The sequence below is a fragment of the Bacillus rossius genome (assembly GCF_032445375.1).
Source record: "Bacillus rossius redtenbacheri isolate Brsri chromosome 9 unlocalized genomic scaffold, Brsri_v3 Brsri_v3_scf9_2, whole genome shotgun sequence".
In the NCBI taxonomy this organism is placed as follows: Eukaryota; Metazoa; Arthropoda; class Insecta; order Phasmatodea; family Bacillidae; genus Bacillus; species Bacillus rossius.
The window spans coordinates 8035013-8050265 of record NW_026962013.1 but is presented as its reverse complement, the minus strand read 5'-3'; the positions used below and the strand labels follow the sequence as shown (position 1 = coordinate 8050265).

The following is a 15253-nucleotide window of genomic DNA, read 5'->3' as shown; positions in this document are numbered from 1 at the left end:
TTCAGCAAGATATTTCAGCTGTCCGGATCTGGTTTTCAAGTTAACAAACGTCTCTGAATTACGATAACATTTCAATTAATTAGAATTATCACATAGTAAGAAATGACATTAAACGTGGTGTCCACTTTTAATACATTTGAGTTATATTGGATGCCAAGTTTTTATTTTCCACCAACATTTAGATGATACTATCAGTTGCACTTGAAGATCTTAAGTCTTATTAAATTTATAACTTTCTCTGTATCAATACATGATTGTATACTTTGTTCTTCAAATTGATTAGCTATGAAGTAGAATATTGTGTCGTAATTTGGAATTATATAACTAATTTTGGTTGGAATAGAAAGAATGCGGAAAAAATTCTTAAATTAATATTTTAAAATTTCAGGCTTTTAAATTCCTTTTAAATGTGCTGCATTCCTATATAAATTTAATTTGCATGACGTTCAATCAGGGATACACATTTTATTATATACGCTTTATTACCATTTTTGATGCTTCAGACATAATATCTCGGTTTGGATTAAGAATTTCAACTTGCAATTATACAATTAGTGAAACTTTTAAAACCATTAGTAACTATATAATTGGTAAAAAATTACAACTCTTTAAGAATAATCTAGAAACATTCATTGGTAAAAAACTTAAACAAAAAATTATTTTAAACTTTTATAATCTACATAATTATATTGTATACACCATTTTAGTTTTTGCTTAAGATTTTTTTGAAAACCAAAGTAACCAATTATAACCAATCAGTTAATATGAACTTTATCAATCTTTATCTATCTGTGTGCTTTGTTTTGTCGTAAAGTTATACGTTTATAAGTGTTGTAAGGCACGAAAAACTGAATTTCAATTTGATATGACAGTTTTAAAGAAGCAGAATAATATGCTACGCATAGTAACATTTTTTATTTCCTAATAGAAAAAATACTTAAATTTCAGCAGAGTTTATTTTTGAAAGACTGCAAGCTTGTGCAAAGCCCATCAACATTCGATGTACGAGCCTATGTCTCTCCTAGAGCGCCTGTGATGCTTGCCCTGTGCCAACAAACTACACTACACAAAAATATTTCCCTCGCATTTCAGCATCTTAAAAACACATATAATAGACTTTAAATAATTTATTATGGACATTAAAAATCATTACATAATAAAAGCCATGAATATTTGCGTTGAATTTGCACTCATAAAATAATGATTACAATTACTTCAAGTATTCCAGTGAGCAAAAATGTAAATTCTATGAAGCTAGTTACATTACGATTTTACGAGTAAGGCCGTTTTCCTCATTCCGTAGAATGTATAAGAAATTTTGGCATAATTCTCCTTCGTGCATGGAAAACTACCATATGTATATATATTTTTTTAATCGTCGTAATAAGAATACAGTTTTGCTCCCTATAAACCATTTTTGGAAACATTTCTTTCTTCTCGTCCGCGATCTGGACGTTATTTGTAATTGCAACTATCACCGTCAGAAGCACTATCTGTAAGCTTTAAAGTTAACCTGAGAAACAGCTAGAGAGTTGACAGCGCTACCTACCGAGTATTCTATACACTTCTTCGAGGGCAATGCCGCTGTACTCTTTCCATAGAGAGTATACAAAAATATGGCAGATGTCCGCTATGGTACTTTTCCGCCTTTTTCGAAGAGGCCAGGCGGAATAATACCATTATGGTAGTCTTCCGCGTCCCCTATGTCTATGTCAGGTTATGTCCCGTTAGTTTTTGTTAGTATAGCCTATGTGCTAATCCAGTATATCGGCTTACCCTATTTCAAATTTAATTCAAGTCCTTTCGCTATTAGAGATATTATTGAAATCCAATCATTCAATCATCCAATCTTTCACATTTCCATGTTGGTAGGATTGTGTTGTGTTAAAGGAGTATCACAATACACACTTTATTAATGATTTTTCATGTTTTATGCTAGCCTTGGATCTAATTTAACACACTATTAAATCATATACAAAATTTGGAATAATAATTGGTTTTCCTTAAATATAGTCATACGAATATTAAATCTTCTGTACAGCAAATGATTAAAAAAAAATTTTTCTACAGATTTTGTTTGACAGTGATTAATGACCGTTGTTTCTGTAATGTGTTTTTAAGCGTTTTTACTTCACTGTCACTAAACGTCAAATTTTAGACGTCGCAGTTTACGATAAGCGTGGCCTTGTTTTGCCTGGAGGGTGGTAAGTAATCTTTGAGATATTTTTCCTCCGATACAAAACAGGCAGGACCTTTAAAAGCGCCGTCGACTTCAACAACAAATACACGTGCCGCGGAAACTGCGTTTGTTTAGTTCCTTGCTTGAGCTCTTTCAAAGAAGATAGTTTCATAGCGTTTTGAGGCAAGTATTTATCTTATTTGCAGAGAAGTATCTGGTGACTAGTAAATAATGCGAATCATTTTCCAGTAATTTTATCTCAGTTACCTACAAGCACAGTTTGGCCTGTGGATTTTTCGAAGTACTTAACTATTTGATATTTTATCTAATAGTTGTCAAAATAAAGTAGAAACTATTTTTACACATTTATTATTCTTGTTAGCTGTCCTAGATATTGTTGCAGATTTTTTTTTTATTTTTACTTAACTTTGCTTGATTTGTTGCAGGCTTATTTAAGAAATCGATTGTTGTTTATTTTTTTAGTCACGTTTCGCTAAGAGATGATCTTAGACAGGCGAGCCTTCAGATGTGCTCAAGAAGCAGCTAACTACTTGTTTATGCCAATAATTTACTGGCAACAAGACAGCCATTTTCAATTTGGGTTTCAATTGTTCTCCCGAAGAAAGAAAGAGGAGACAACGGTCTCGTCTGCTGCTTCTTTCGAGCATTCTTCCTAGACGGGTAGTACGTAACAATATTTTGCTATTCTTCTGAGAGAAGTGAAAGCTGAGTCAGTTTCGTCTGTACGCGAAGAGTGGTCGGAACCTTCCACTCAGCGTCTCTCTTGAGTTAAGTCCTGGCTGTTTGAAAAATTGAACCAATGCTGGGTCGTCGTCAGAACAGCGGCACAACTGGTATGGAGACCGCCGATGCACGGATATGGTTTAAAATTTTATGTTTTTTTTTTTTTTTAATTAGTGGTTTTTGAAAATGTGATTCGCGCATTAGTTCTATTTGATGAATCGTTAAGTCCTCAAATTTTTTCCATCAGTGAACTCTAATTTAATACACTTTATAGGCTGTCTAGAAGTACCAACTAAAGCCTATGCGGTTGTCAGTTTCTACGAGGTGATTTCTTCTAAATCGATTGTTTACATTTCTGATTTAGATAAATAATTTACTTACTATATTCTTGAAGAACAGTGGTTAAAAGAATATTCTGCCAAGATACGCCACTCGGAAATGTGAATCCGGCCTGAAGTAAGTTTTCCAGTGATTATCGTTGACTGACGGAGATGCTTCTACTAATTTATCAGTGGTTTGGATACACGAAAAATTAATTATTTCATAAATTGACTTGCTGGAAAACATTGTTTTTTTTCTATTTGTGTTTTTTTTAACAGCTGTGAGCATTATACCAATATATTTTTTTTTCTGTCTGCTTAAAGATTTTCCTTTTGTTATGTTAAATGAACAAAGTAAATCTCTTAGTTGAAACTCACACGCTCCTAAGTGGTAAGGTGTCAAGTTAAATTATTTTTCGGTACTTTTCCTAACGAGTTTCTTTCATTACAGTCGTTATGCCTAAAGGCCCATTACTAATTAAATTTTGACCTAACTAGTAAGTTGTTTCATTATGTTTCACTGAATGTTTGTAGAAAAATAATTGTCAACCTTTATAAAAGTACACGTGTAATGCGTAAAAACTGATTCGAATAATCTGTAAAATAATATGAAAACTAGAAAAAAACTCAACATGTCGAATATACAAGCGTATAGTAATATTTCCGGTACTGAAAGACTGAAACAAAGATTGTTTGGATTATTTTTAAGTGTTCCTGTCTTTTATCATTTATAATGTATAATTGTGTAAAGAAGAATACTTAGATTATATTTCAAAGAGCCTTATCTGACATAAGGTAAATTGACATGCTTACTGCTTGAGCTTTCATTTCTTGCCAAAAATGTTTTTAAAAAATTGATTGCTTTTATAAAGAACGAAATCTGTGGTGACCATTCGGGACGGATATTCATATTACCATTTTTGTCAGCGACGTCGCATAATATTTTGCAATAAGAATTATGCAAAACATGCTACTTTTGTGTTGCTTTGTATAACATTTTGATTTTAGGGCGAACTTTTCAACCGCTGTATCGCCTAGCGGAATGCTATCGAGCAACATTGAGTATTAAAATTCCCAAAAACACTAGTGAAATATACACTTAAACTAATGTTGTATACTACTGTAACTTCAAACTTATAAATAACGAAAAGTTCTCCACTCAAGAAAACAAAAAAAAAAATATAATTATCTATCAGCATGACAACATGTATATTTCTTAAGGTTAATTAGGCTAAAATATTGTTTTTAGAAAAAAAAATATGTTTATCAGATAACAACTAAAATGTTATCTTTTAATCAGGTTCAGATAACGGACGATCAGAGAAATTTGTTTTACCTTTAGACAAATGACTTACATCGTCAATAAGGTTAGCAGGTAAAGCAAACGTGTTTTCATTTAATTAATTTTTTCTTGTTAGTTAATTTATTTAGACTTTCACTTGTATTTTCTAAAAAAAAAAAAAAAGCCCTTCATAAATTTTCTAGTTTAATTCGTGTTCTGGTTGTAATTCACGCATTTCGTGTTCAAATAATTTGGTTTGTGCACTTGGTAGAAAGTCTATTGAATTAGGACAATCAATAGGGACTATTCATGCATATGTACCAAGGATAGTGCTTCACTAGGTTTTCCAACAGCACAACAGGTCAACGTCGATGAGATTATGTATAAATGAGCATCATAAACTTCAACTGCCGTAAGTATTGTAGTCACGACGTCCTGATGCGTGAATTTATAGAAAATTGTTTTGTGATGTTTAAGGAAGCAACTAGATAAACCCTACTCTATGAAACTCTAGTGATTGTTGACTGTTTCAGGCAACAGTCATACCATATAAGTGTCCAAGAACACCTACGCCATGTTGGAAACGATGCTGCTCATGAGTTCATTAGTGGCACTAGCGACGTCAAACACCTGTCCTACGGTATGATGTCTCTACCTAGATATTTTGATTGATATTGTCATTTTGTCAAAAACGTAAAATTATTTATTAATTTGGTAGCGGGGTAAACAAATAGCACATACTAGTATTTTTTTTAATATTTTGCTAAAATATATTTCTATGATTAAATGTTTGATATTTTATATCATATAATTTATATTATGTAATAACTCTTAACGTAAAGGTAAGCACACTACTAGCACTCACAAGCAAGCTTGCATTTGTTATACTTATAAATTGCATGAAAAAGTATTATGATTGTGTAAATAATGTTTATAATACATGCAGTTTGAGATAATAATACGCTTCCATGCATGCTTTACAGCCTTTGATAGTTCTAAGCCGGCAATAATCAAGGAGGAGGTTAAAACGCATGTTATCGCAGCAGAGTTTGTTGTTTATCGTTTGTAAACAAACACCCGTGACAATAGCTGCATCAGCTGATTCCGGCAGTATTCGCGGTAAATTGTGAGTTACGGCCTCGTGCGGAAGAGACAAGAAAATGTCTATCTCATATCTTCGGGTTATTTTTATTTATTTGTTTTTGTTTTAACATGGGCTTAGCATCTCAATAGCATTGACGTCACTGGAGACGGCAACACACTAAATTCAAAGAACGCAGATATTATAGAAGGAATCGGCCATTGCATGCCGTAAGGAAAATTCTCAGATTTTACCTGGAGCTATTTTGGGGGAAATGTGCAAAAACCAACAGCAGGATTATCGTACAAACATTCGAACCCGCATTCTCTTAAATGAGAATCAAGCGTATTATAACTCTTTAATTACATTTAATTCGTTTATCTGTTAATATTAATTCTGATTTAATTAAAAATGTTTGTCTTGTTGGCAAGTTATTGACCTATTATAGACAGGAGGACATACAATTTCCCATTTGGACTATTCGTCGAAAAATGAGACAAATGCAACTGTAAAACCAAACACAGGACTCATTTGTATATACAGCCACTAGAACTTTTCTTTGTACAGTTTTTTTAAATTATTGTTTCATTGGTAATTGTTCATTTCCAACGATCCAACCATCTCCTTTTCTAATTATTAAAGTTAGATAAGGTGTTTGTTGTTGAAGCATTACGCCCGGGTGGATGCGAAGGACCTCTAGATCACGGTGCTGGTGTTTGTTGTTGAAGCTCTATGCTCGGGTGGGTGGAAAGGGTCTTAGATGGAGGTGCAGGTGTTTGTTGTTGAAGCTCTATGCTCGGGTGGGTGGAAAGGGTCTTAGATGGAGGTGCTGGTGTTTGTTGATGAAGCTCTATGCTCGGGTGGGTGAAAAGGGTCTCAGATGGAGGTGCTGGTGTTTGTTGATGAAGCTCTATGCTCGGGTGGGTGGAAAGGGTCTTAGATGGAGGTGCTGGTGTTTGTTGATGAAGCTCTATGCTCGGGTGGGTGGAAAGGGTCTTATATGGAGGTGCTGGTGTTTGTTGTTGAAGCTCTATGCTCGGGTGGGTGGAAAGGGTCTTAGATGGAGGTGCTGGTGTTTGTTGTTGAAGCTCTATGCTCGGGTGGGTGGAAAGGGTCTTAGATGGAGGTGCTGGTGTTTGTTGATGAAGCTCTATGCTCGGGTGGGTGGAAAGGGTCTTAGATGGAGGTGCTGGTGTTTGTTGATGAAGCTCTATGCTCGGGTGGGTGGAAAGGGTCTTAGATGGAGGTGCTGGTCTTTGTTGTTGAAGCTCTATGCTCGGGTGGGTGGAAAGGATCTCAGATGGAGGTGCTGGTGTTTGTTGATGAAGCTCTATGCTCGGGTGGGTGGAAAGGGTCTCAGATGGAGGTGCTGGTGTTTGTTGATGAAGCTCTATGCTCGGGTGGGTGGAAAGGGTCTTATATGGAGGTGCTGGTGTTTGTTGTTGAAGCTCTATGCTCGGGTGGGTGGAAAGGGTCTTAGATGGAGGTGCAGGTGTTTGTTGTTGAAGCTCTATGCTCGGGTGGGTGGAAAGGGTCTTAGAAGGAGGTGCTGGTGTTTGTTGTTGAAGCTCTATGCTCGGGTGGGTGGAAAGGGTCTTAGATGGAGGTGCTGGTGTTTGTTGTTGAAGCTCTATGCTCGGGTGGGTGGAAAGGGTCTTAGATGGAGGTGCTGGTGTTTGTTGATGAAGCTCTATGCTCGGGTGGGTGGAAAGGGTCTTAGATGGAGGTGCTGGTGTTTGTTGTTGAAGCTCTATGCTCGGGTGGGTGGAAAGGGTCTTAGATGGAGGTGCTGGTGTTTGTTGTTGAAGCTCTATGCTCGGGTGGGCGGGAAGGGCCTCTATGTCCCGGTGCTGGTGTTTGCTCGCAGACCTTCGCCGCGGCGTGCGGGGTCCCTCTGGCGTACGGCCTCAACTCCACACAGGAGGCCACAATCCTGGCCGCGCACAACCGCCTGCGCAACCACGTGGCCCTGGGGCTGGAGACGAGGGGCAGTCCCGGGCCGCAGCCGCCCGCCTCCAACATGAGGCTCATGGTGGGTGCTCGCGGTGCCTCGCGGTGCCTCGCGGTGCCTCGCGGTGCCTCGCGGTGCCTCGTGGTGCCTCGTGGTGCCTCGTGGTGCCTCGTGGTGCCTCGTGGTGCCTCGTGGTGCCTCGTGGTGCCTCGCGGTGCCTCGTGGTGCCTCGTGGTGCCTCGTGGTGCCTCGTGGTGCCTCGCGGTGCCTCGTGGTGCCTCGTGGTGCCTCGTGGTGCCTCGTGGTGCCTTGTGGTGCCTCGTGGTGCCTTGTAGTGACTTGCAGTGCCTCGTAGTGACTTGTGTTGCCTCGTGTTGCCTCTTGGTGCCTTGTCGTGCCTTGCGTCGCCCTCTTCCTGAGCTCGTAGAGGCCTGGCCTCGCTCGCGTTAATATCTGCATGTGATTCATTCCAAATATTTTTCTAAATAAGCACACTCACTAAATCTTTCAGTTGTTTAAAAAAAATTAATTTCACAATAAATTTGTTTAAGAATAATATTTATTTAAATTCGATATGCGTATGCCTTATTTGTTTTTTAGTATACCTGATTCTCAAACTTATCCTTATTACGTCGTGCTGAACCTACATTTCGAGTTTAGACTCAACCTGTTTTTACATACTGACATGTTTTACATCCTAAAGTGTTCAGTTACTTGTGGGAAAAAACCGGAACAAAATAAATAAATAAATAAATAAATAAATAAATAAATTGCTGAGGCTTGCTTCCTTTTGATGTGTATACGATGAGAACACTTTAAATAGGCTATACACCAATTTGAAGAATAAAATAACAATTTTAAATTAACTTATATTATTAGAATTTACAAAACAATATGAAGTAGGTACTAAAATTTTACTATAGCATACTATGGTAACCATTAATTTAATACATATTTTATATTATACGTACATACATTAGTTTGTAATTAAATTCAGAAGTTTCATATAGTGTTTCAAATATACGATTGTTTAGCTTTCTGTCGCTCTTTGAATGACCTTGAAGACCTGTTTAATTAAATCATAAAACTCGTTCTTTGAGGCAAGGAACTTGTAGCTATTGCCGAATATCCTAAGTAATTTATTAATTGAATAACAAATATTTTGGAGCCCTTAGTATTCGTTAATACCTCACCGCCTTTTTGTGATTTTGTTTGTGCCCCTGGCACCTCTTTGAGAACTGGAACATGACATAGTTAAAACAAAATCTTTATAAAAGATTGCTCGTTATTGGCCAACAAATATTCTATCTTATCTCTCGTATGGTGCAAATTTTCAAGGTCCATAATTTTCGGGTCACCTTTGAGTATAGTCATGGCATGTTTAATCACTTCTTAAAGTAGAAAAGATAAAAAAAATATAATACATTCATAAAATCGTATTTTCCTTATCTGCTTGTTACACAAGTGTCCTTAAATAAAGTTGTATCAATATCTTATCGTTATTAAAATAGTTTCGGTTTTATTCGCCAATATTAAACCTTATCATGCCCCAAAGATAATTTAATCATACTTTGAGCTGAGCTCATATTGTAAGCGTACCCAGACGAGTATTTGAGCATATTTTGCTACATTATTTAAACAAATTTTACTGATGGGTATCGGAAAACACTCCAAGTAAACACGTGATCATTTTGTTACGTTAATTGGGACTGGTGAAAGAAAAAAAAGAAGGGTGTTGTCTGTAAATTCGGTTTACGGACGATAATTTTACGTGATAACGTCATAAGAAAACACTGATGAAAAATTGCGCACCATTTAATTTTGAAATATTATTTTCAGTTTTTGCAAATTTAATTTAAATAATTTGTTTAAATATAATAACGAACAATTAGTCAAAAAGCCCGCCTTAACCTGTTTGATATTATAGAAGATTTTTCTCGCACGGTGGTTGGCCGGTTCTTGCACGCTCGGCTCAGGCGGAACGTGACAAGAGTCATGCTTTTTCGTGCGTGGTAGCCGGCGTTCATCGATTTATAAGACTTCATCACGTCAAAAAGTGCGACAATTCGCGTGGAGAAGTAAGCTGATTACCAGATCTGCTATAAGAATATTTGATCGTGTCTGTGAGTCGGGAAGCCTAAGATGTACATCAAGTTCTGTCCCTGCCCGAACACGCCCGAATATTCACCTTCGGCCAACCTTGGCATTTGTTTATATATATTTATATTTCTCTGTTTATTTTAATGTAGCCATACTAACTAAACTAACCGTCCATGGTGTTTTAAAGTGTTTTAATGTAGCTAACCTAACCGACCACTTTCAATATTTGAATTCATTTTTCCTGCGCAAAAATAAAACAAATCCCGAGGTTGGCCGAAGGTGAATATCCGGGCGTGTTCGGGCAGAGACAGAACTTGATGTACATCTTAAGGCTTCTCCTGCGGGTCGAGGTGCGAACGAAGGAAGTGTTTTTTTTTTTTTTTTTGCAGACGTGGAACGTGGAACTCGCCACACTCGCTCAGAGCTGGGCCAACCAGTGTAACTTCACCCACGACAACTGCGGTGGCAGCAGTGAGTATGCATCCGTACCAGCATCCCTGCTACTGGCGGGCGTGCGGAAACTTCTTCTTTTTGTCGTCAGAAACAGACAAACCTAACGTGACAGAATCAAAAACTGACTACAACATCCTGTACCTGTCTATAATATAGACTTAACATTACAAACACGTAAGGATATAACACAAGAACAAATTAAAATAAGCGTAAAGTTAATGATTAAATGTAAGATCAGCATTATTTTTTCTCACAAAAATTATAAAAGACTGTAAGCTTTAAACGTAAATGGGCTTCTTATACTATCAAATAAGCATAATAAATTCCATTTTTGTGTTCAAACTGTGTTTTAAATAAGCTTACAACCAAGTACTGTCTCACACTTTTACAGAATAATATAGCACACAAAAACAAGAAAATGTGATGACTATTATATAAATCAATAACAAATACGTAACATCTGTTAGCAAATAAATAGGTGCTAAGTTAAGAGGGAATTAAATAGTTATACTTAAAGTGAAACACACGTAAAGATTTAATCATCACCAGGTTATATTTAGCTACGATTAAATTGTTTTGTTTCTTTCAACATAATGAGCATTTATCCGATTAAATTTTTTTAAAATTTACAAATGTTTAATACATTCTTGACACGCCATATATAAATGCCATTAGAAATTTTGATTTAATACAATTACTTGGACATACGACTTTACAGTTTTGCACTGTTTTTCATGATAAAATTCATAAATGCAAAAAAAAAAAAGAAAAAAAAATTAATCCACAGAAAACAAGCCTAAATCAGCTTATGTCAAACAGATAAGTCCTACGATGAACCTAAACATGTATTATGGACAAAACAACGACGACAGCACAGACAAACGCATCAAAACTGAAATATCGGACAACACAAGAATTCCGTGGAAGTAATTCATTCATAAAACAGAGGTGCCCATCCCCCCCCCCCCAACACTATGACTCACCCCCCCTAACCTAATGATGGCCCCCCCCCCCGAAATTTTTTATGCCATTTTCTCAATGATTTACTCAATTATTTTATAATATTATACTTTTTTAGTATTATATTTTATCACATTTTGCATTAATTTAAACTGATTTTCTAATAATAATTTTGGTCATATCAGGTAATATTTCCATCCTGAACCGACAGATGCCAAACTGCTTTTGTTGAGGAAAGTGCGGGGTTGCCAATTTGATTTACATGATCCCTTTCAATTATCAAAGCACCAGAAACGTATTTTCACATTAGAAGCTATAATTATGTAAATAATATATACATTTTTCTTGTCTTTTAACCACCCCCCCCCCCTGAAATTTTAATGACGCAGTCTGCGTCGTTACCCCCCCCTTTTGGGCACTCCTGTATAAAAAATAATAACAGCACAGACGAACACTGGGCTAACAACGACGATACAGTTTCAACAATAACAGTAAATGCAGACAGACAAATAACCTGGACCACACAGCAAATAACCTGGACCACACAGCAAATATACGAACACAACGATGAAGATAAACAGATATTATGGACAGCACAACACCGTCGAACACAATAGGTTTCCTGTGAGAAAACAGTCGCGACGTTTCCCATGACTAACAAACAGTGCAAAACTTCAGTGGCATAGTCCGAAGCAATTGTATTGAATCAAAAATTCCCCATTGCACGAACCAGTTAAAGAACGGAAAATAAGTTCAGATGTTTTTAAACTTTATAATGGGAAATTTAATGTGTTGCAGATTTTTTTATGAGTTTAAATTTTTTTTCCAGCTAATTTCAGCGTCGGTCAGAACATATACGCTGTGATTGCTACTAAGCTAATAACGTTCAACGTGACGCAGCCGGTAGGGAGTTGGTACGACGAAGTGCAGTACTTCAACAAGTCTTCGATTTCGCCTTTTGTGTGAGTAAATACGATAGCTGTGTGCAAATATGCTTGTTTCTCAAACATGAACCCCACAGCCAATCATCTACAATAATGAGGCATGCAACCGCCGCACTGTAAGGAAATAATTGATTATTTCAGGAGAACGGCTGAAGTCATAATAAGGCCACAGTTACACCAGACCAAGGCTTTTGACTTCTTCCAAAGGTCCAAAAGGTGCTCTCTGTTTTTTTACCAAACCATAAAAAAAGCACACAGTTATGCAAACTGTGGGTGACGCTCGCTGAAGCGGTGTCGCCTCTAAACGCAAGGATCTGAAATGGCGCACAATCGTTGATTCGTGCATAGTTTCTTTCTTTACCATGTAATCGGACTGAGCGACAGTAAATCGTAGCCGGGTACAGCTAGTTTATGATGATGATGATGATAATGATAATAATAATAATAACAACAATAACAATTTTGAGTGTCAAGGTCTTAATATTGACAGATAGAAACCGAAAGGCGCCATATTGGTTTCAATAGTCTTTTTTTTTCATGGCAAAGATGTAATATTTAACATTGAAAATTTGCCTTCGTTAAGGTTTAGTTCATCCATTAAGACATTTATTTAATGACCATAACATTGTGCATATTGACAGTATTAAAACATTTTTTGCAGTCACTACCAAAAAAAAATTCAATACTAAACACCAATGATGTTACAGAGAAAACTATTTGATGCAGCCATTCATTATTAGCTCCAAGTACTTCAATAAACTATAAGTATACTATGCTTAAACTAATCCTAATGTTAAAAATAAATTTATACAATATTGTATTCTAAAAACGTCTGAAACCAAGATGGCGTCATATCGCCCATTTTGGCGTCAGCCAGCGCTGTAACACATTAGTAACAGAGTGCCTTGCAGCCCAGTTACATTGTCGCCTCGTCTATGGAAAAAGAAGTGCTTACAGTCACCCACAGATGGCAGTTACAGATGATCACGAACATGTAGCTATAGTGAATTGGCAACCTACCTGTTGATACCAACCCTTCGGGGACAGTGGCCAACCTCCTTCCTCCTAAAGCTTAATACTGACGTCCTCGTAAAGGAGACCAGCCTGTCACCCCCTGACACTTGCGTTTTCTGTTCCTATGTTTTCCTCTACTGCCCACGCAGGTACCTGGAGAAGGTGGAACACTACACATAGGTGGCGTGGGCCAACAACTACTACCTGGGCGTACACGAACTGTTGAAACCAATATGGCGTCTTCCTTTTCCTATTTCTTCCTCTACTGCTCGCGCAGGTACCTGGAGAAGGCGGGCCAACAGCTAATACATGGGCGTACAGGAACTGTTCAAACCAAGATGGCGTCTTCCTTTACCTAATTCTTCCTCTACTGCTCGCGCATGTACCTAGAGAAGGCGGGCCAACAGCTACTACCTGGGCGTACAGGAACTGTTGAAACCAAGATGGCGTCTTCCTTTTCCTAATTCTTCCTCTACTGCTCTCGCAGGTACCTGGAGAAGGCGGACCACTACACTCAGGTGGTGTGGGCCAACAGCTACTACCTGGGCGTACAGGAACTCCTGAAACCAAGATGGCATCTTCGTTTTCCTAATTCTTCCTCTACTGCTCGCGCAGGTACCTGGAGAAGGCGGGCCAACAGCTAAAACATGGGCATACAGGAACTGTTGAAACCAAGATGGCGTCTTCCTTTTCCTAATTCTTCCTCTACTGCTCGCGCAGGTACCTGGAGAAGGCGGGCCAACAGCTAATACATGGGCGTACAGGAACTGTTGAAACCAAGATGGCGTCTTCCTTTTCCTAATTCTTCCTCTACTGCTCGCGCAGGTACCTGGAGAAGACGGGCCAACAGCTAATACATGGGCGTACAGGAACTGTTGAAACCAAGATGGCGTCTTCCTTTTCCTAATTCTTCCTCTACTGCTCACGCAGGTACCTGGAGAAGGCGGACCACTACACACAGGTGGCGTGGGCCAACAGCTACTACCTGGGTGTACAGGAACTGTTGAAACCAAGATGGTGTCTTCCTTTTCCTAATTCTTCTTGTACTGCCCACGCAGGTACCTGGAGAAGGTGGGCCAACAGCTAATACCTGGGCGTACAGGAACTGTTGAAACCAAGATGGCGTCTTCCTTTTCCTAATTCTTCCTCTACTGCTCACGCAGGTACCTGGAGAAGGCGGACCACTACACACAGGTGGTGTGGGCCAACAGCTACTACCTGGGCGTACACGAACTGTTGAAACCAAGATGGCGTCTTCCTTTTCCTAATTCTTCCTCTACTGCTCGCGCAGGTACCTGGAGAAGGCGGGCCAACAGCTAATACATGGGCGTACAGGAACTGTTGAAACCAAGATGGCGTCTTCCTTTTCCTAATTCTTGCTCTACTGCTCACGCAGGTACCTGGAGAAGGCGGACCACTACACGCAGCTGGTGTGGGCCAACAGCTACTACCTGGGCTGCGGCTTCGTGGCGTACAGGAACTCGAGCTCGGGCAACGTGTGGCACACCATGGTGTGCAACTACGGGCCGGCGGGCAACTACGTGGGCGGGACCATGTACAACGCTACGGGCAGCGCCTGCGAGGCCTGCACGGCGAGGACCTCGTGCAGCAAGGCCTACACGGGCCTGTGCGGCTAGGGCGCAGACTATTGGTCGAGACGGCGTACCCACGCCAGCTGCGCAGCGTCTGACACACGTGCAACTGCCGGAAACCTGTGACCGGGCTGATTTTTGAGGTTATGTTCGAATTCCAATCTTTTAGCCAAAAAAAGTTGGGAAGTGTGTGTGTGTGTGTGTGTGCAACATTTGCTATGTTAATGTTTGATTTCAAAAAATGAGAACGAAACTCAACCCCTGTCTCATCTAAAGAACTATTTTTTTGTTTGTTGTTATAACGATGAACAATAATTTCTTGCTGATATATTGTTACTGCTTATCTTTTTTTTTTTTTGTTAAATAAATACACCTTTCATTACAGCTATTTTTACAATTCTTCCAAGCCCATTTATTTTTCATGCTAGTCAACAAACATCTAACATTAGACTGTATACAGCAGCTATGATTTTATTTTGCTTACTAACTGATAAAAAGATTGGCTTAAACTTTAGAACAGACACACATTCCAATGGCTTATACCTCCATATTGTCAATGCAATGACTAGCACTTAAAAATGCTTAATGCTCATCTTTACGTTTGCTAATTTAAACAAAAGCGTTTATCCGTTG

The 15253-nt window shown here is 38.4% G+C and overlaps 1 protein-coding gene across 9 annotated transcripts in view; it reads left to right on the top strand.

Annotated features, from left to right (window-relative positions):
* LOC134543062 (venom allergen 5-like) overlaps positions 1–15023 on the top strand; it is a 61311-nt gene extending 46288 nt beyond the window's left edge. For 6 of the 9 annotated variants that reach the window (XM_063387789.1, XM_063387790.1, XM_063387786.1 and 3 more), the window contains 5 exons: positions 5059–5165; positions 7474–7638; positions 10047–10128; positions 11900–12032; positions 14425–15023. In XM_063387789.1, coding sequence (XP_063243859.1) covers positions 5100–5165; positions 7474–7638; positions 10047–10128; positions 11900–12032; positions 14425–14665 — 687 coding nt within the window. In that variant the 5' untranslated portion in view covers positions 5059–5099 and the 3' untranslated portion in view covers positions 14666–15023. The other 3 variants (XM_063387791.1, XM_063387787.1, XM_063387794.1) reach the window with 3 other exon arrangements.
* Positions 15024–15253: the final 230 nt, after the last annotated feature.